General features: G+C 44.5%; 1 protein-coding gene across 1 annotated transcript in view; it reads left to right on the top strand.

Annotated features, from left to right (window-relative positions):
- The first annotated feature begins 7,458 nt into the window (after positions 1-7,458).
- LOC126355361 (testis-specific serine/threonine-protein kinase 3-like) overlaps positions 7,459-22,479 on the top strand; it is a 72,199-nt gene continuing 57,178 nt past the window's right edge. The window contains exon 1 of the mRNA XM_050005655.1: positions 7,459-7,521. Coding sequence (XP_049861612.1) covers positions 7,459-7,521 — 63 coding nt within the window. The remainder of the gene's footprint in view (positions 7,522-22,479) is intronic.

The raw sequence follows: 22,479 nt of genomic DNA, 5'->3' as shown, positions 1-22,479 counted from the left end.
GCGACATTGCTGCTCGCGTTGGTCGACATCCAATGACTGTTAGCAGAATATGGAATCGATGGGTTCAGGAGGGTAATACGGAACGCCGTGCTGCGTCCCAACGGCCCCTTATCACTAGCAGTCGAGATGACAGGCATCTGATTCACATGGCTGTAACGGATCGTGCAGCCACGTCTCGGTCGCTGAGACAACAACAACAACAACAACAAAAATATGGTTCAAATGGCTCTGAGCACTATGAGACTTACTTCTAAGGTCGTTAGTCCCCTAGAACTTAGAATTACCGAAACCTAACTAACCTAAAGACATCACACACATCCATGCCCGAGGCAGGATTCGAACCTGTGACCGTAGCGGTTGCGCGGTTCCAGAGTGTAGCGCCTAGAACCGCTCGGCCACCCCGGCCGTCCTGAGTCAGCAGATGGGGACGTTTGCAAGACAACAACCATCTGTACGAACAGTTCGACGACGTTTGCAGCAGCATAGAGGATCAGCTCGGAGACCATGGCTGCGGTTACCCTTGACGCTGCATCACAGACAGGAGCGCCAGCGATGGTGTACTCAACTACGAACCTGGGTGCACGAATGGCAAGACGTTATTTTTTCGGATGAATGCAGGTTCTGTTTACAGCATCATGATGGTCGCATCCGTGTTTGGCGACATCGCGGTGAACGCACATTGGAAGTGTGTATTCGTCATCGCCATACCGGCGTATCACCCGACGTGATGGTATGGGGTGCCATTGGTTACACGTCTCGGTCACCTCTTGTAGGCACTGACGGCACTTTGAACAGTGGACGTTACTTTTCATATGTGTTACGACCCGTGGCTCTATCCTTCATTCGATCCCTGCGGACCCTATATTTCAGCAGGATAATGCAAGATAATGTTGCAGGTCCTGTACACGCCTTTCTGGATACAGAAAATGTTCGACTGCTGCCCTCGCCAGGACATTCTCCAGATCTTTCACCAATTGAAAACGTCTGGTTAATGGTGGGCAAGGAACTGCCTCGTCACAATACGACAGTCACTACTCTTGATGAACTGTGGTATCGTGTTGAAGCTGCATGGGCAGCTGTACCTGTCCACGCCATCCGAGCTCTGTTTGACTCAATGTCCAGGCGTATCAAGGCCGTTATTACGGCCAGAGGTGGTTGTTCTGGGTACTGATTTCTCAGGATCTATGCACCCAAACTGCGTGAAAATGTAATCACATGTCAGTTCTAGTATATTATATTTGTCCAGTGAATAGCCTTTTATCATCTGCATTTCTTCTTAGTGTAGCAATTTTAATGGCCAGTAGTGTAAGGTCCGCAACGGATTAAAATTGAATAATGTTCAAGATCTTTTAAACGCCGAAGACACCGACATTATGTAGCGCTAGGAGGTCACATATAAATCTAGAAGAGATACCCAGATAAAATGTTATTATAAAGCCAGGGAATGACACAGAACTGGCAACTGCGCTGAGATTCTCATTAAGGTAGGCATTTATTATGAAACAAGTAAAAAGATTTGAAAATAACAGCTGTCTTTCCGCCACTAACATCGCAAGGTTGCTCAACAAATACGTGACGTTGTAACCACCGTCGGGACGAATTCTTTAGACAAGAGATTGTTTCTCTCTTTAGGAACCGCTGCGAACGTACAGATCTCGTTGGAGATTTTATTTTGTAATTAACCCCAAAGATCAAACATCACATTTTAGTAAGTCCATAGAATTCGAACAGATCGTCGAAGACTTGCATTTAATTCGTTCTTGAGAGTTCAAGGATGACACACTGTCCAGTTTAATCCATCTCAAAACCATTTGGCAAGTAGGCTCGACAGAATCTCTGTGTTCAGTAACCTTAAACAATACGTTTTATAAACCGAAAACCCTAGTTTAAATATCATTACTTTAGAAAAGAAGAAGGCGAAACGGGTATGGGATTAATAAAATAACTAGCAGCAGGAAAAGGCAATTTGATTTGCGAAACAAGTATTTATAAGCTTGCTGCGGAAGATGGCCACACAAACAAACTTGTTACCTTGTGTTATTGTTGGAAAAAGTGTGTTCAAAATGTTCAAATGTGTGTGGAACCTCATGGGACGTAACTGCTAAGGTCATCAGTCTCTAAGCTTACACACTACTTAACCTAAAGCATCCTAAGGACAAACACACACACACCCATGCCCGAGGGAGGAGTCGAACCTCCGCCGGGACCAGCCACACATTCAATGACTGCAGCGCCTTAGACCGCTCGGCTAATCCAGCGCGGCAGAAAAGGTGCGATTTTTGAAAAGTTACCATATGCAATATACACTTGTCGGGTATGGCATCCAAGGTCTTATCCCATCGGTGGACACATGTTTACTTTTTTACTTTTCGTATTTTTATTTTTTACGTCTTACAGTCATGTTCCTAGAGTGTTCTTTTGGTTCATCCCTGTGAAATATTGTCTAATAACCATTGAATACGGCTATAGTGTTTCAATAGGTGTAATGCCTTTTTAATGTGTCGTTCCTCTATGTAGACTTACTATAAATAGTCCCATTGCTTGTAGCGTACCCCCCTTTACTTTACCTGATATGACTCCGGTACCTACTTTACATACGAGGGTTGTTTTTTTAAGTAAGGGCCGTTTTTATTTTTTAAAAAGATACAAATACTTTTGTAAAAAAAAGCTTTTAGTTTCTGATTCAACGCACTTTTACCTATTTTGCTACATAGTTGCCTTGTTTATTTAAGCACTTGTCATACCGTACAATCAAGTTTTTAATTCCCTCTTCAAAGAATTCGGCCGCCTGCTCCGACAGCCAAGAGTCCACGGCTGCTTTCACTTCATCGTCGTCATTGAAGCGCTGCCCGCCAAGATGGTGTTTCAGGTACCGGGAAAGGTGAAAATCTCTAGGAGCAAGGTCGGGGCTGTATGGTGCATGGTCCAAAACTTCCCAGCCAAAAGAATCAATCAAATCCCGAGTCTTTTGAGAGGTGTGAGGCCTAGCGTTATCGTGCAGGAGCAAAACTCCTTTTGTCAGCATGCCGCGCCTTTTGTTTTGAATTGCTCTGCGGAGCTTCTTTAGAGTTGCACAGTAGGCATCTGAGTTGATTGTCGTTCCTCGTGGCACGAAGTCCACTAGCAAAACACCGCGCCGGTCCCAGAACACAGTTGCCATAATCTTGCGCTTTGACAGCGTCTGTTTGGCTTTGACCTTGACTGGTGAGGTTGTGTGTCGCCATTCCATCGATTGTCGCTTGCTTTCGGGAGTGGTATGAGATACCCATGTTTCATCTCCAGTGACAATTTGACTCAACATATCATCCCCTTCCTCCTCGTAACGAATCAAAAAGTCCAGTGAAGTGGCAAATCTCTTCCCTTTGTGGTCTTCTGTGAGGAGTCTGGGTACCCACCGAGAACACAGTTTCTTAAAGTTTAGGTTTTCAGACACAAGTTTGTACAAAACCGATCTTGAAACTTGTGGAAGTTCCAAAGAAAGAGTGGAAATTGTGAATCTTCTGTCGTCACGAATCTTTGTTTCGACTGCAGCCACCAAATCATCAGTGATCACAGAGGGCCGGCCTGAGCGTTCTTCGCCATGGACGTTTTGACGGCCATTTTTAAACTCTCTAACCCATTGACGCACTTTACCTTCACTCATTGCATTCAAGCCATAAACTTCTGTTAACTGACTATGAATTTCTGAAGCTGATAGGCTTCTCGCGGTCAAAAAACGTATCACTGACAGTACCTCACACGCGGCGGGCGATTCAATAATCGTAAACATTATAAAGTAGCACAGCGATTCGTACACGTCAGCTACAGAGCTGCATCAGTGTGAACGGGAAGGATGCCGGCAAGTAGCACGGTGGCTTGTTGCGGCGTCCGCGCGAACTACGGGACTATACGCGCGAACGGCCCTTATTTAAAAAAAACAACCCTCGTATGATAAGTCGGTCCCTTTACCCGTCTTTTACTTTTTGACAAACCCAATAGAGTCTGCGATGTATAACAATACATTTTTGCAGGCAATGGATGTACTGAACTGATGGTTACATTACTGTGACACTTTTGTTTTATGAATACTTCCATTATGTTTACTGAGGATTTCACAATATGCACGAATAACTAATTAATTTCTATTCAGTAGTATCATGTAGATTTTAATGAAGACTGAGTTCTTTTAACTGTGCAAATTAATATGTGACACTTGCATCTTTTAGATAATAGGCTCTGTATTTTAATATATACTTATTTCTCTGTTATAATATTCACTTTATATATTTTAATTACTTAAATTAATATGCAACACTGGCATCTTTTAGACAATATGCTCTGTATTATAATATGGACTTATTGCTCTGTTATAGCCTTCACTGTATAGGACTGAAGATGGACGTAGTGTATCGTCGAAACTGGTAGCCTAGGAATGAACCTAAATAACGGCGATTGGTATTGTTTTATTGGTCGAATGAGTGTCCGCACGTTCCGTCATTGCAGTAACCACAGCTGTGTGCTGCTGGCCAGCACGCAGAACGTCGGAGAACTTTGCTTGACCTTGTTACGATGATGACAGGCGCCTCGCCCAACGTCTGACCGTGCTTCTATCCACTGCCTGGTCTCCATAGACATTCTGCAAGCTCTTATGAATATCTGCGATGCTCTGGTTTTCCTCTAAAACAAACTCAGTGACAGATCTCTGCTTAGAACGCATCTCCGTTACAGATGCCATTTTGACTGCTACAGATAGCGCCGCCAGCTATCGGCACTCCATAAACCTATAGGCACTGAAGCGGGAGTACTCTATGATATCCTGCAACAGATTACGAAATTAGCCAAGAAAAAATGTGTTGCATTACTTATTGAATGCCGCTCGTTTTTCATTTTGGATACTCTGGTCTAAATCCACATCATACGTTCGCAAGCCACCTAATTGTGTGTGGCCGAGGGTACCATTAACAACCATGCTCCACTAGCGAACAGCGCTTGTGAAGATGGAAGGTTGGCAAGCCTCTTTATTGGCGCTAGTTTCTCGAATTTTCTCCTCCTAGCCATTACACGAGACGTTTGTGACGGGGAGTAATATGTTGTCCGACTCTTCCCGGAAAGTCCTCTCTCGAAATGTCAATAGTACACTACTGGCCATTGAAATTGCTACACCAGGAAGAAATGGAGATGATAAACGGGTATTCATTAGACAAATATATTATACTAGATCTGACATGTGATTACATTTTCACGTAATTTGGGTGCATAGATCCTGAGAAATCAGTACCCAGAACAACTACCTCTGGCCCTAATAACGGCCTTGATACGCCTGGGCATTGAGTCAAACAAGAGCTCGGATGGCGTGTACAGGTACAGCTGCCCATAGCTTCAACACGATACCACAGTTCATCAAGAGTAGTGACAGTCGTATTGTGACGAGGCAGTTGCTCGGTCACCATTGACCAGCCGTTTTCAATTGGTGAGAGATCTGGAGAATGTGCTGGCCAGGGCAGCAGCCGTACATTTTCTGTAAACAGAAAGGCCCGTACAAGACCTGCAACATGCGGTCGTGCATTATCCTACTGAAATGTAGGGTTTCGCAGGGATCGAATGAAGGGTAGAGCCACGGGTCGTAACACATCTGAAATGTAACGTCAACTGTTCAAAGTGCCGTCAATGCGAAAAAGAGGTGACAGAGACGTGTAACCAATGGCACCCTATACCATCACGCCGAGTGACACGCCAGTATGGCGATGACGAATACACGCTTCCAATGTGTGTTCACCGCGATATCGCTAAACACGGATGCGACCATCATGATGCTGTAAACAGAACATGGATTCATCCGAAAAAATGACGTTTTGCCATTCGTGCACCCAGGTTCGTCGTTCAGTAAACCATCGCAGGCGCTCCTGTCTGTGAGGCAGCGTCAAGGGTAACCGCAGCCATGGTCTCCGAGCTGATAGTCCGAGCTGCTGCAAACGCCGTCGAACTGTTCGTGCAGATGGTTGTTGTCTTGCAAACGTCCCCATCTGTTGACTCAGGGATCGAGACGTGGCTGCACGATCCGTTACAGCTAAGCGGATAAGATGCCTGTCATCTCGACTGCTAGTGACACGAGGTCGTTGGGATCCAGCACGGCGTTACGTATTACCCTCCTGAACCCACCGATTCCATATTCTGCTGACAGTCATTGGATCTCGAGCAACGCGAGCAGCAATGTCGCAATACGGTAAATCGCAATCGCGATAGGCTACAATCTGACCTTTATCAAAGTCGGAAACGTGATGGTACGCATTTCTCCTCCTTACACGAGATATCACAACAACGTTTCACCAGGCAACACCGGTCAACTGCTGTTTGTGTATGAGAAATCGGTTGGAAACTTTCCTCATGTGAGCACGTTGTAGGTGTCGCCACCGGCGCCAACCTTGCGTGAATGCTCTGAAAAGCTAATCATTTTCAAATCACAGTATCGTCTTCCGGTCCGTTAAATTTCGCGTCTGTAACACGTCATCTTCGTGGTGTAGCAATTTTAATGGCCAGAAGCATAAATCTGTACGTGATCCACAACGCCTCTCTTGTAACGTCTGCCAATGTAATTTGTCTGAGCATCTTTGTAACACTCTCACGGTCGTACGCATAACTCGTTAATACGACCGTTTGCAGACTTGCTAACAGTAACTTACAAGTTATGCAATATAGAAATTTGTTCGTAGGCCCCAGCTGTCGAGCTGCACATCGCCTACTGCTTACAGCAGAGCTCTCCTCACTACCATTTTCCCTTTTCCTACCGCACCTTCTGTGTAGTTAGGGGCCAAGGAATGTTGTGCGCACGAGCCCTCTACAGGTAAGTGTTTGCCTTTCCCTTAATTCACGTATTTTTCCTTCCACGAATATTCATTGTTCTTAAACCAATATTCCAATATTTCAACAGCTAAAAGAACAATCAAAACTGGACCAATGAAACTCAAAATGACCAAGACGAAAAGTTTTTGCAGAAAGTATCCAACACACAAATCATTTCAACCAAAAGTAAGGACTTTGGAAGGAAGAAAGTAGGAAAGAAATACCTTTGATAATAAGTAATCATATGTAATTGTTATAAATCGTTCATAATTGAGCATAATCGAGAAAAAAAGTTACAGCAGTAATGTGTGTGGCCTATTCTTCTAAATCGCCGTTCATGCAGGCCATAAAGTTTCCGTTCTTCATAAAATAAACGGCGCAAGATGAATTGTGAGACTTCTTGATGCTGAATCTTGTGGAGGTCAAAGCAGATTCCGTAAGTTCAACTCTTCTGCGGTTGCTGCTACAATGAAAATCGCGACACAGTACATTTCCTAGCAACTGACACCAGTTCGTAAACTCTTCTTTGCTGAAGAGCTGTAGTTGGGATGTGAAGCACAAAAATCCCAAGTTATTTCCAAGTTACTTACAAAGAGCACCGTTTCATTCCAAAAAAATTTTACTGTGACACTTCCCGCTATGTCTGTGGCTAAATTGGCAGCCGTCGATTCTGTGAAAACAAGCGCACACTCCACCGATAAGGTATGTCGTATTCGCAGTTCAATTTCCAAGCTAAGTTTTCAAGCTATTATTCAGAAACAGTGTTATAACAACGTCGTTTCCTGGTATGTTTGTGCCGGCCGCGGTGGTCTAGCGGTTCAGGCGCTCAGTCCGGAACCGCGCGACTGCTACGTCGCAGGTTCGACTCCTGCCTCGGGCATGGATGTGTGTGATGTTCTTAGGTTAGTTACGTTTAAGTAGTTCTACGTTCTAGGGGACTGATGACCACAGATGTTAAGTCCCATAGTGCTCAGAGCCAATTCAACCATTTTTTGGTATGTTTCTTGATTTGTCGTAGGCGACACTGTTGCCATCGCATATGAATATTAGTTTTGTTTTCGTATCCATTTGAAGCGAGTGTTGCGTTGTAGTCTTTCTAAAACAAAATAAGATTTGTTATTTGAGCCAAAAACGTCATTGAGAGATATTCAAAGCATGTATTTTTTTTTTTTTTACGTTATAAGCAAGCTGAAATTTTTCTGTTGCGTTCCCAGTACGTAACTAACATTTTATATACGGCAAGTAAGCGTACCAGTCCATCAGTTAGAAAGGTAGACAATTTTAAGATGGTACTAAAAACTTATAAATACCTAATATAGTACGTCTAACATCTAGCCGGCAGCTGTGTCCGAGCGGTTCTAGGTGCTTCAGTCCGGAACCGCGCTGCTGCTACGGTCGCAGGTTCGAATCTTGCCTCGGGCGTGGATGTGTGCGATGTCCTTAGGTTAGTTAGGTTTAAGTAATTCTAAGTCTATGGGACTGATGATCTCAGATGTTAAGTTCCATAGTGCCTAGAACCAATTGAACCATCTAACATCTACATCTACAGGGGATGAACAAAGAGGGAAAACCATGAGAAGTGCACGGCTGAACATGAATGCAGATGCTGGCCAAGCGTGGCGGTTGAACTGACGTATTTGACAACGAACGGAACCAGTGCAATATCCGCAATACGTCGGAAGTATCAGTTGTGGTCAGAACAGCGATTTGTGTGGTTGAGTGCATAACGTCGCAGTTCAGTACATTCGTGCGTGGCAAATTGTTGTCGCTCGCATGGTGGGTGCTTCCGTAACCAAGGCAGCCGAAGTGTTAGTATTTCACAAGCCGTCGTATTTAAGATCTATACCGTGTCAGCGTAAGCGGAAAAATCATCACCCGCTAAGTCACAACGCGTACGAAAGTGCATAGTGAGTGATCGAAACGGACGGACACTGAAGACGATTTTGAGTTAGTTAGTTAGCTAGTTAGTTTCATGTTCCATGGATGATCTGCACGATAAGTCGTAATTATGTGGGACAAGTCATCATACGTACATTCACAGCGCAACTTAATTTTTAAATATGGCTACTTGACGACCATTTGTGAAGATTCTTTTTTATCTATAGATTTAAGATGGTATTTCCTACCCCACAAATTTTACACTGTACAATAATAGAAATTCTACTGTAGAAAAGAAGGAACTGTCAACGATAAACAATTTCAGTTTTTTTTCAAAGTTTATTCTGTTATCTGTCAGACATTTTATATCACTGCAGCATTGTGCACCCCTTTTACAACAAACTTCATGAGGGAAACAGCAGTCAGTAGTCAGAATGCTCAACTACTTAAAAGATGTCTACAAGATGTTCAAGGCTCTGCACCACATATTACTCGTACAGCACATTTTTGGTCAATGAAGATTTTCTTTCTTAAAGATGAGTTGCATCAGAACATTATGCCATATGACATTACTGAATGAAAATGTCGACATCCTGATGTGTGTCTCCCCAAGATTTGCAAAGATTCTAAAAACAAGTGTGGTTGAACTTAGTTATTTTAGGAGTTCCAAATTGTGATTTCTTTAGTTTAAATTTTCATCAAGATGGACACCTAAGAATTTTAAACTTTCCACCCTGTTTATTATTTCCCAACCAAGCGTTACACTTACAACTGCTGTAGTACCCCTAGATGTACAGAAATGAAATTTTTTTTTTTAAATTGAGTGTGACACCATTCGTAGAAAAGCAGTCAATGATACTTTTAAGAACATTGCTTACTATTTCTCCTGTTTCTACACTACTGGCCATTAAAATGGCTACACCAAGAATAAATGCAGATGATAAACGGGTATTCATTGGACAAATATATTATACTAGAACTGACATGTGATTACATTTTCACGCAGTTTGGGTGCATAGATCCTGAGAAATCTGTACTCAGAACAACCACCTCTGGCGGTAACAATGGCCTTGATACGCCTGGGCTATGAGTCAAACAGAGCTTGGATGGCGTGTACAGGTACAGCTGCCCATAGCTTCAACACGATACCACAGTTCATCAAGAGTAGTGACTGGAGTATTGTGACGAACCAGTTGCTCGACCACCATTGACCATACGTTTTCAGTTGGTGAGAGATCTGGAGAATGTACTGGCCAGGGCAGCACTCGAGAATTTTTTGTGTCCACATGGCCCGTACAGGACCTACAACATACGGTCGTGCATTATCCTGCTGAAATGTAGGGTTTTGCACGGATCGAATGAAGGGTAGAGCCACGGGTCGTAACACATATGAAATGTAACGCCCACTGTTCAAAGTGTCGTCAGTGCGAACAAGAGGTGACCGAGACGTGTAACTAATGGCACCCCGTACCATTCTAAACATTCATGGTGGTGTCTGTTTGTACTATATCGTGTCTCCCTACCACTTTCGCGCAACGACGCTCTGAGCGTGTTTTTTAGGGAATTAACTGATTTGAACCTGGGACCTGTTGCTGGTAAGGAGACGCCAGACCACACATGACATGTAGAATTCAGAAGAGTTCAGTGAGACTATCGATGATATAACCAAATACTTAATGATCTCAGCGTCAGCTCCACTGCACTCCCTGTAAAAGAATCTTAATACTAACTAAATTTGGTGGAAAGGGTTCAAAGCTTTCCTATTTTTAGTTAGCTGGTAAAATAACGTCGAAAAAGCAGTTAAGTTTACCATTGGAAATTTATTCTAATCACAAAACATCGTTTATAAATTGCACTATTGATAAAAGGAAATGTTTTAATACAGGATGGTAAAAACCAACTGCGTTCAACAAAAATGTGAACGAATATTCCCTAAATGGGTTTCCAAGTTCTACAATCGATTGAAGGATGACCTATGCCATATCACATCTATAATCTAGGTTTAATTTAAGTTTCACAAAAGAAAAAACTATCAAAATGGTCTACAGTGACCCTCAATTATCTTTAATTACTTATCTAACTTGTCGTAAATTACAGTGGCTGATGTGGCTTCTCAATAACTATATAAAAGAAAAATCATCGCGTTTCAGATCTTTACTTCAAGTGGCAAATGTGAACACCATGAGTTTTAACTAACGATCACCATTAGTTTAACGGAAAAAGGGGTGTAACAGATGAGACTTCTGCAGTTCTGAGTGAAGCCTTATGCGCTCAAAAATGCGGCATCGCGTGCGTTCATTACCTTGTCGGTGTATAAGCAGCGTCAGGGCGGCAGCGGCCGGCGGCACAGCTCCGCTCACATCGCCATCTCGGAAGCAACTCTCATCTAACTTCTCCTTACTACAATTTACCGAAGTTAGTTTAAAAAAAAACTATCTGGCTATGTTTTAATCTGACCAATCAGGGTCTCAATGTTAACCTTAAGCTCCGCCTACAAAAATTCTATCTATCCAATGAGAAACGTTATACTTTTCGTGGTGGGGCGATGTTTTTTAAAGTTTGCAACGTAACAGAGACGCTAAAAAGTCTCACGCTAAAACTTGCGGGTGGTAGTGGCCCTTTTTGTGTTATCGTAAGATCTATACTGCTTTTCTGGAGGGCTCTAGCTTTTAACATGGGCTGGGGGTTGTCCTTGACATACCTGAGACGCGAAAAAGCCTGACGCTAAAACGTGCGGGTTGTATAGTTGTACAGGTAGGCTCACGGCGTGGGTGCCCAGCCCCTCCCTACGGTTCTGCTCTCGGCTTCTGTCCTCGTTTCTCCCCTCGGAACTGCGTCTGCCTCACGGTGGGAAGGTACGACATGCATTTAGGCATTCTTGTGTTAGTCTGTGGTATTCCATTTGCTCACTCGTTACTCGTATTACTTTGGTTAATTTAATGTCACGATTTATTCGGAGCTAGGTGACATACTAGTAGATTTGCTTATTATGTCAGGGTTTTCATGTAAGGTGTTGGATTTGCCTGACACCTTACACCATCACACCGTGTGATACGACGGCATGGCGATGACGAATACACGCTTCCAATGTGCGTTCACCACGATGTCGCCAAACACGGATGCGACCATCATGGTGCTGTAAACAGAACCTGAATTCATCCGAAAAAATGACGTTTTGCCATTCGTGCATCCAGGTTCGTCGTTGAGTACACCATAGCAGGCGCTCCTGTCTGTGATGCAGCGTCAAGGGTAACCGCATCCATGGTCTCCGAACTGGTAGTCCATGCTGCTGCAAACGTCGTCGAACAGTTCGTGCAGATGGTTGTTGTCTTGCAAACGTCCCCATCTGTTGACTCAGGGGTCGAAACGTGGCTGCATGATCCGTTACAGCCATGCGGATAAGATGCCTGTCATCTCGACTGCTAGTGATTCGAGGACGTTGGAATCTAGAAAGGCGTTCCGTATTACCCTCCTGAACCCACCGATTCCATATTCTGCTAACAGCCATTGGATCTCCAGGAACGCGAGCAGCAATGTCGCGATACGATAAAACGCAATTGCGATAGGCTACAATCTGACCTTTATCAAAGTCGGAAACGTGATGGTACGCATTTCTCCTCCTTACACGAGGCATCACAATAACGTTTGTCCAGGAAACGCCGGTCGATTGCTGTTAGTGTATGAGAAATCGGGCCGGCCGGTGTGGCCGTACGGTTCTAGGCGCTTCAGTCTGGAACCGCTTGACCGCTACGGTCGCAGGTTCGTATTCTGCCTCGGGGATGGATGTGTGTGTTGTTCTTAGGTTAGTTAGGTTTAAGTAGTTCTAAGTTCTAGGGGGACTGATGACCACAGATGTTAAGTCCCATAGTGCTCAGGGCCATTTGAACCATTTTTTTCAGAAATCGGTTGGAAACTTTCCTCATATCAGCACTTTGTAGGTGTCACCAGCGGCGCTAACCTGGTGTGAATGCTCTGGAAAGCTTATCTTTTGCGTATCACAGCATCTTCTTCCAGTCGGTTAAATTTCGCGTCTGTAGCACGTCATCTTCGTGGTGTAGCAATTTTAATTGCCAGTAGTGTGTATGTACACTTGGATTTATTACAGTATTAGTGTCATCTAAAAAAAGAACTAATTCTGCTTGTTGTATGTTAGACGAAAGATCGTTTGCACATATCAAGAACAATTGCGGATCTAAGACTGCCTTGGGGAACCCCATACATGATTTCTCCCCAATTAGAATAATGTCCCCAGACTACATTGGTTTAATAACTAAGTACAAATTTCTGCATTTTTTTGGTTAGATATGAAGTTATCCACTAGTTGGCTATACCAGTTTATCTAGGAGAGCAATGGGATTCGCACAGTCAAGTGTCTTACACCGATCGCAGAAAATACCGATGGCGCTATTTTATATTTTAGTGCTTGTAAAATTTAGTGAGTGAACATGGAAACGGCATTATCAGTAGAGCAGCTCTTCTGGAACCAATATGTGATTTGCTGAAGATTTATTGCTGCTAAGGTGAGCTACTATTCTAGAATACGTAACCTTTTCAAATATTTTGGGAAATAATGTCACCAGTGAAACAGGTTGGTAGTTATGTATCTCTCTGCTTTCGTCTTTCTTTTGAGGGGGTTTGACACTGGCGTATTTCAGTCTCTCTGGAAAAATACCTTGAATGAGTGATGCATTACATGTTTCAGGTAAGAGAGGGCTTATTATGCTGGAAGAAATCTGTAGTACTCGATTGGCAACATTATCAAAACTAGATGACCTTTTATTTTTGAGAGATATTTAGAGAAAATATAATTTTATTAACTTCAGAATGAGGAATTGGTGATACACTCATTTGACTGAATTACATTAAGTGTTGTTTTTTAAATTACTGCTGTGATTTTTTCCTCTTGAACTGTTTCTCCCTATACCATCTACTGTGTTTAAGAAATGATTAATAAATGTATTTGCTACCTGTGACTCATGAATTACAGCTGATCCATTCAGTTCAATACAGATGTTATCCCTTTCTGTGACTGGTTGTCCTGCCTCCCGTTTCACTACATTCCATATAGCCTTAAGTTTGTTGGAATTACTGATTTCTGACATAATGTGCATGTTACTTGATTTTTTTGTAGTGTGCATCAACTGCAATATCTCTGCTTGTTGTTGCCAACGGACACATTTCCAATTTCCATTCACGAGACACTTTAATCACCTCAGTGATCCATGGCTTTTACATGGCTGTTTAATGTAATTTCAGTTTACATTTTGCCCAAAGCTATTTTCAAATAATGATATGAATTTATCATGGAATAGATTAAATTCTGTGTTAGCGTTTGGTTCGCTATAAATTTCATCTCAAATCATTTCTTGTAAACTTTTCTTAAAAACATTTGTCCTGGAGTCATTAATTATCCTAGCTGATTTCTAGAGAGAAGTAGCCATACTGTAAGGCACGATTTCATTTATCCTAAGCATGTATCAACGACAGAGAGAGCATTTGCTACTGGGTAAACAGTTATTATCTTGCTTTGAGCTTCATCAAAGAAAACATAATCAGTTAGGGTCCTACTGCCTTTATCACCTGTGTTGGAAAGTTAATAACTGAGCTCAAATTGTATGATTCCAATTAAGGTTTCCAGATCATTTTTCTTTCCAGAATCCTTTACAGAATCTACACCGAGGTCACCGCATACTATTGACTACTTGCTGCTGTCCGATATAGCATGGTAAGGAATCCAGATTCCTCAAAAACAGTTCAAAATTTACCAGTGGGTATCTATACACAGTTATAATCGAAATTGGACAATTTTTTCAGTATTAGTTCACACACACACACTTCCGTGTGCTAATCACTACAACATCTAATAATCTCAATGTTTCCAAACTTGTGTTTTGTCTTAATATGTGTAACACCACCTCCTTTTCCCATACAACTTCTGCAGCAGTATACTACTAGAGTGTAATCTTTTATATGCAACCTATCTAACACTATGGTTATGTGGTGCTCAGTGAGGCACAGGATGCTTGTCTTCCCAGAGCTCTCCGCATTTTCCAAATAGACAAGACGCTCTTCTGCCTTATTACTCAGTTCTCTAATATTTTGGTGAAATAAGCTAACCTTACTTTTCCGTGCATTCTTAAGCATTTCGTGGGGCTCTTCTGTTATTTTAACTTCTTTAAAAACAGAATACATTCACTCTGTCGTCAGGCCACGAGTGGCCTACCGGGACCATCCGACCGCCGTGTCATCCTGAGAGGAGGATGCGGATAGGAGGAGCGTGGGGTCTGCACACCGCTCTCCCGGTCGTTATGATGGTATTCTTGGCCGAAACCACAACTATTCTGTCGAGTAACTCCTCGATTGGCATCACGAGGCTGAGTGCTCGCCCAAAAATGGCAACAGCGCATGGAGGCCTGTATGGTCGCCCATCCAAGTGCCGACCACGCCTGACAGCGCTTAACTTCGGTGATCTCACGGGGACCGGTGTGACCAATGCTGCAAGGCCGTTGCCCTTTAAAAACAGAGTGCCCGAATGAATGAAAAATAAGAGAACAGCTGTAACAGTCAGTGCAGAGCTGGCTGTCCCATTGGCAAATCCTGTCAACACCAAAAAACACCAAGGGAGCTACATATATATGGAATTTCAAGGGACCTGGGATTCCAAAACCACTCATCAATGACGCAGATGCTTGCGACAGGAAAACATAGTGCCGAAGGCACAGAACCTCGACTATGCACCGATGTATGGATGTCACTTAATGGGATGAGTCTTGTTTCACAATGTTTCCAACTTCTGGCGAGTTTACGTCCCAAGAGTGAAACATGGCGGGATCGGTGATGATTTAGGCAGCCATATCGTGGTGTTCCCTGAGTGTCATGGTTACTCTGCAAAGTCATATTAGTGCCAAAGATTATGAACCATTTTGGCTGATCATATGCCAATCCCATGGTACAATGTTTGTGACCCAATAGTGATGATGTATTCCAAGACGACAGGATCCCTGTTCACACAGCTCACGTCATGCAGGAATGGTTTCATGAGCACGAGGATGAATTGTCGCATCTCTCCTGGTACCAAGGCCTTGTGATCTGCTTTGGAGAGGAGGGTGCGTGCTCGCTCTCCATTTTCTTTACCTGAACTTGTTACTATTTTATAGGAAGAATGTTATGACATTCCCTTGAAAACCATACAGGACCTGTATTTATCCATTTCGAGATTGAATACCAACGGTTTTCCTGCATTCTATTAGGCACGGTAATGTGTTGTGGTTTTGGTGTGATCTTTGTCAATCCCTTCTACAGCCATGCTTTGCAAACCACTGCGAAGTGTGTGGCCCAGTATACTTCCCATTGTACGACATGGGGTGAAGTGGCGCAGAGGTTAGCACTCTGGAATTGCATTCGTGAGGATGGTGAATAATTTCCGCGTCTGTCCATCCAGATTTAGGTTTTCCGTGATTCCTCTAAGAGAAGGGTTGGTTCCTTTTACCACGGACACGGCCGATTTCATTCCCGATTCTGGAATCATTCCGAGAGGGTGTTCCGTCTGCGATGACCTTACCATGTCTTTCATTTTATAGTGTTAGGGTTTATTTGAATAACACTAATTTATGGAGCAGACTGCTTGAATGCGTCTGTAATTAGCTTATTTTATCTTCACGGTTCGTATTGAAGCGATAGTTAGGAGGCTGTAGTATGTTCTTAGACTCTTTTTTTAATACTGATTCTTAAGACTTTGTTAGTAGGCGTTCTTGGTAATAATATACGAGGGTCACTCCAAAATAAATGCACACTATTTTTGTAAAAATACAGTTTTCATTCTGCACGTGTGAAAGTTTTACTGTGTGTAGATACATTCCTCCCGTTTGTTTTCAAACTTAGTTTAACTTGTTCCCGTGAGTGGCGCTGTCACAGCATGTCTTCAAGATGGCTCCTACACTTGACGTTCGTCAGAAGCAACGTGCTGTCATAGAATTCCTGTGCTGTGAAAACGAGACAGTGGGAAACGTCCACAAGAGATAGAAAAAGATTTTTGGGATGCTACTGTCGATCGCAGTACAGTTAGTCGGTGGGTAGGCAGGTTACATGATGCAAGCGGGCACGGCAATATTGATTGTCCTCGCAGCGGCAGGCCTCGTACTGCACACACTCCATACAATGTGCAGCGAGTTAACGAACTGGTCACTGCTGACAGACGCATCACAGTGAACGAATTGTCAAGCTACGTTGGGTTAGGGGAAGGAAGTGTTTGCAGAATACTGAACGTGTTGGCTTTAAAAAAGGTTTGTGGCAGGTGGGTTCCCAGGATGTTGACAGTGGCTCACTAAGAATCAAGAAAAACGGTATGCAGCGAACTTTTGGGATAGAACAAGAATGGTGGAGATGAATTTCTTGGAAGAATTGTGGCAGGTGATGAAATATGACTCAATCATTTTTCACCAGAGATGAAGAGGAGTGGCATCATGCAAATTCACACAAGAAAAAAATTCAAAACCACACCTTCTGCTGGAAAAGTTATGGCTACAGTGTTTTCTGATTCCGAAAGACTCTTGCTTGTGGACATCATGCCAAGTGAAACCACCATAAATTCTGATGCATATGTGATGACACTGAAGAAACTTCAAGCTCGACTGAGTCGTGTTCGACCACATTTGCAAAAGCTGGATGTTTTACTGTTGCAATGCATGGCTTCATGTCAATCAAAACACCTTGGAAGCGATCACAAAACTCGCATGGACAACACTGAAACACCTGCCTTACAGTCCTGACCTGGCTCCACATGACTATCATCTCTTTGGGAAACTGAAAGACTCTCTTCGTGGAACAAGGTTTGCAGACGGTGACTCCCTTGTGCACTCTGCCAAACAGCGGCTCCAACAGGTTAGTCCAGAATTTTACCGTGCGGGTATAGAGGCGCTGGTTCCAAGATGGCTTAAGGTAGTTGAGAGGAATGGAAATTATGTAGAGAAATGAAAATACTGTTCCTAAAGGATGTATCTACACACTGTAAGACTTTCAAACATGTACAATAAAAGATGGATTAAAAAAGATTTGGAGTGACCCTCATGCGTCTGTCGTCATGCAGCTAACATTTCAGATTCTCTAGCATTTCGCTGACACTCTGCTGTGGGCAAACAGTCCTGTTACCAGAATCAATATTCAGTCCACAGCGGAATGTGCGCTGCTTGGAAACTTCCTGGTAGATTAAAACTGTCTCCCAGATCGGGATTCGAACCCAGAATCTTGCCTTTCCCTGGCAATGTTCTACCGACTGAGCTATCCAGGCATGGCTCGTGAACTATCCGCCGCCCCTCCCCCTACCCTCCCCATCCCTCAGCATTATGTAGCTGTACTTCTGCCCCGTGCTTCTGCCACCATCTCTTCGTAGTACCCTTTCTTCCAGCATTCCACGCCCCACAACATATTCAGGAGAACCTCTGCGAAATTTTGAAAGCAAGGTTCAAATAGCAGTCGGCATATATTTTTAATCCAGCAGGCTGTTTCAAGCCTATGATTATTCATGCTGTGTTGATTGTGTACGGTCAATATCCTCCGTTGATCTTATATGGTACAGGTCCTACACACTTGAAAGCTATTGTAGGATGTGTCGCACAAATGTTTTGTAAGCCATTTCCTTCGTGAACTGTATTCATTTTCCTAGTATCTTAATAACGAACAAGCTTTCCATCCTTCTTATGTACGACTTAGCCTATGTGAATATCACACTTCGTATCACTACAGATGAATACAGCCAGGTATTTGCATGAGTTGATAGATTCCATTTGTGACTCATTGATATTATAGTCATAGGATACTATGTCTTAGCGTTTTGCGAAATGCGCAATTTTACATTTTTGGACCCTTTGAAGAAATTGCCAGTTCTTGCAGGCTTTTGAAATGTTAAGACATGATTGAGTATTTGTGCAGTTACTTTCAGATTACACATCTTTTTATGTCACTGAACCAAATGCAAAAAATCTGGAGTTAGTATTGTTTTCCGAGTACCCATGATATTGTGAGTAGTGAATCTGAATATTTACAACGCTTCGTCATGTCATCAAATTAAATTAAATGTCGTGTGGCGAGGGCCTCCTGGCAGGCAGTACCGATCGCCTGGTGCAGGTCTTTTGAGGTGACGCCTCTTCGGCGACTTGCGTGTCGAAGAGGATGAAATGATGATGATGAAGACCACACAAACACCCAGTCCCTGAGGAGGAAATCTCGAGCCCAGCCGGTTCAAAATGGCTCTGAGCACTATGGGACTTAACATCTTAGGTCATCAGTCCCCTAGAACTTAGAACTAGTTAAACCTAACTAACCTAAGGACGTCACACACATCCATGCCCGAGGCAGGATTCGAACCTGCGACCGTAGCAGTCGCGTGGTTCCGGACTGCTCGCCTAGAACCGCGAGTCCACCGCGGCGCCCAGCCGGTAATCGAACCCGGACCTCCCGGCACGACAAGCTTGCGCGCTGTCCACTCAGCTACAGTAGCGGACATCAAATTAGATAGAACAAAGAAACAGCTTAAATTACACAAATTGTGGACCCTAGTGTTAAATAAAGGAAATACTGCCGACTGTTAACGAACTACAAAATAAAAGCAAGCGATATGAAGTCACAGTTCACCATTTTGTAAGAGTTTATGCATGAAAGTAAATTGATAACTTCGTGCATAATTCTCAGGTACGGTTCCAAGAATACTCGTTCTAGCCTTGGTTGCACTAGTACACTATCTGAACTAAAATATTCAGATACTCCTATGTAACGCGAAAGTGACCACTAGATGTCACAAAAAGTGGGCCCGCCAGAATAGAAGGAGGACGAGAATACTGTGTTGCCGGTAGAGGTGCAGTAACAGCTGAATAGGTTGGTCAGCAGAGTTCAGAGGCTTCAAATGTGGACTAGTCATTTGATGTCACCTGAGTAACTGATCCATCAGGGACGTTTCGCCCTTCTAAAGCTGACATAGTCGACTGTTGTTGAAGTGAATGTGAAATGGAAACGCGGAGGAACAACCACAGCTAGCCCAAAGGCCAGGCAGACCTCATATAATGACGCACAGGGACCATCGAGCATTGTGCAAGACCGTTGTAAAAAAATCATATGAAATCGGCGGAAAGAATCACTCGAGAGTTCCGGAGTACAATCAGCAGTCCAGGTGGCACACTGAATGTGCTTAGGGACCTGAAATTAATGGCGTACAACGATCGAGCAGCTCCTTGTAATCTACACATGTATGTAGTCAGTGCTACGCAACACCAATGGACAGTGTACGACGGGGAACAAGAGATGTGGAGAGACGAATCACGTTATACTTTGCGGCAATCGGGTGGAAAGGTTTTGGATTGGCGAATGCCTGGAGAACGTCACCTGACGCCATGTACACTGATCAGACAGAACATTGAGACCATTGACCTACTATCGATGCGCGTAGTGACTGTAGTATCAGTTGCGTGCTGTCCTTGTGTAGAATGGGGAAGGTGCACTATCTATCTGAGTTTGTGCGAGAGAACACGTGATGGCCCAGAGGTTCGGCACGAGCGTTTCAGAAACTGCACAATTTGTCAGGCATTTGAAGAGTGCTGTGGTGTCATCAACACAAGGCTAAACCAAGATGAAGCCACATCCACACGTCGTGGGGTTGTGCGGCCACCCTCATTACAGACGTCAGACGTCACAGGCTGGGCAAACTAGTAAAACAGGACAGGCGGAACTAACACCAGACTTTAATGCTGGGTAACGTACAAGTGTGTCTGAACACATAGTATACCAAACACTCCTAATAATGGGTCGTCGCAGTCGACGATCCATGCGTGTGCCAATGTTAACACAACCACATCAGTAACTACACTCCTGGAAATTGAAATAAGAACACCGTGAATTCATTGTCCCAGGAAGGGGAAACTTTATTGACACATTCCTGGGGTCAGATACATCACATGATCACACTGACAGAACCACAGGCACATAGACACAGGCAACAGAGCATGCACAATGTCGGCACTAGTACAGTGTATACCCACCTTTCGCAGCAATGCAGGCTGCTATTCTCCCATGAAGGCGATCGTAGAGATGCTGGATGTAGTGCTGTGGAACGGCTTGCCATGCCATTTCCACCTGGCGCCTCAGTTGGACCAGCGTTCGTGCTGGACGTGCAGACCGCGTGAGACGACGCTTCATCCAGTCCCAAACATGCTCAATGGGGGACAGATCCGGAGATCTTGCTGGCCAGGGTAGTTGACTTACAGTGTCCCCTCGACGATCATCAGAGGTGTACGGCCAGTGTAGGAGGTCGCTCCCCACACCATGATGCCAGGTGTTGGCCCGGTGTGCCTCGGTCGTATGCAGTCCTGATTGTGGCGCTCACCTGCACGGCGCCAAACACGCATACGACCATCATTGGCACCAAGGCAGAAGCGACTCTCATCGCTGAAGACGACACGTCTCCATTCGTCCCTCCATTCACGCCTGTCGCGACACCGCTGGAGGCGGGCTGCACGATGTTGGGGCGTGAGCGGAAGACGGCCTAACGGTGTGCGGGACCGTAGCCCAGCTTCATGGAGACGGTTGCGAATGGTCCTCGCCGATACCCCAGGGGCAACAGTGTCCCTAATTTGCTGGGAAGTGGCGGTGCGGTCCCATACGGCACTGCGTAGGATCCTACGGTCTTGGCGTGCATCCGTGCGTCGCTGCGGTCCGGTCCCAGGTCGACGGGCACGTGCACCTTCCGCCGGCCACTGGCGACAACATCGATGTACTGTGGAGACCTCACGCCCCACGTGTGGTGCAATTCGGCGGTACGTCCACCGGGCCTCCCGCATGCCCACTATACGCCCTCACTCAAAGTCCGTCAACTGCACATACGGTTCACGTCTACGCTGTCGCGGCATGCTACCAGTGTTAAAGACTGCGATGGAGCTCCGTATGCCATGGCAAACTGGCTGACAGTGACGGCAGCGGTGCACAAATGATGTGCAGCTAGCGCCATTCGACGGCCAACACCGCGGTTCCTGGTGAGTCCGCTGTGCCGTGCGTGTGATCATTGCTTGTACAGCCCTCTCGCAGTGTCCGGAGCAAGTATGGTGGGTCTGACACACCGTTGTCAATGTGTTCTTTTTTCCATTTCCAGGAGTGTACAATTGAAATGGACACATGACCATCGGCGGTGGACATTGGCGGAGATGCCTTCTTCATCAATCGATGGGAGAGAGCAAATACGTCGTCTTCCAGGGGAACGGCTCCTTGATAACTGTACTGCAGGTCAGAGACAATCTGGCAGCAGCTCCATATGCTCTGGAGCGACATTCATGTGGAGATCCATGGGTCCAGAGGAACGCGTGCAAGGCACCGTGATGGCCAAGGAGTATCGTACACTGATTGCAGACTACATACACTCCTTCATGACGATCATGTTTCCTGACAGCAGTGGCATTTTCAACAAGATAATATGCGATGCCACAATGTCAGCAGTGGAGGAGGGACTATTTCGAGGTATACAGTGGTGACTTCCAATTGATGTGCTGGCCCCACAATATGCCAGCGCTGAACCCGATCAAACACATCTGGGTTATGATTGAAAATGGCGTCAGAGCTCATCATCCCTATCCCCGGAATTTACAGGGATTAGGTGACTTGTGTATACAAATGTGGTGCCAGCTCTCTGCAGAGACTTACCAAGGCCTCACTGCTTTCATGCAAGGATGTGTCTATGTGTAGACACTTTCAGGGTACTAGGTAGAAGGACTGGTGGCGCGCGTAAACACGTTCAGAGAGCACAGG

This window comes from Schistocerca gregaria, chromosome 3 (assembly GCF_023897955.1).
Source record: "Schistocerca gregaria isolate iqSchGreg1 chromosome 3, iqSchGreg1.2, whole genome shotgun sequence".
In the NCBI taxonomy this organism is placed as follows: domain Eukaryota; kingdom Metazoa; phylum Arthropoda; class Insecta; order Orthoptera; family Acrididae; genus Schistocerca; species Schistocerca gregaria.
This window is presented reverse-complemented; position numbering and strand designations above follow the sequence as displayed.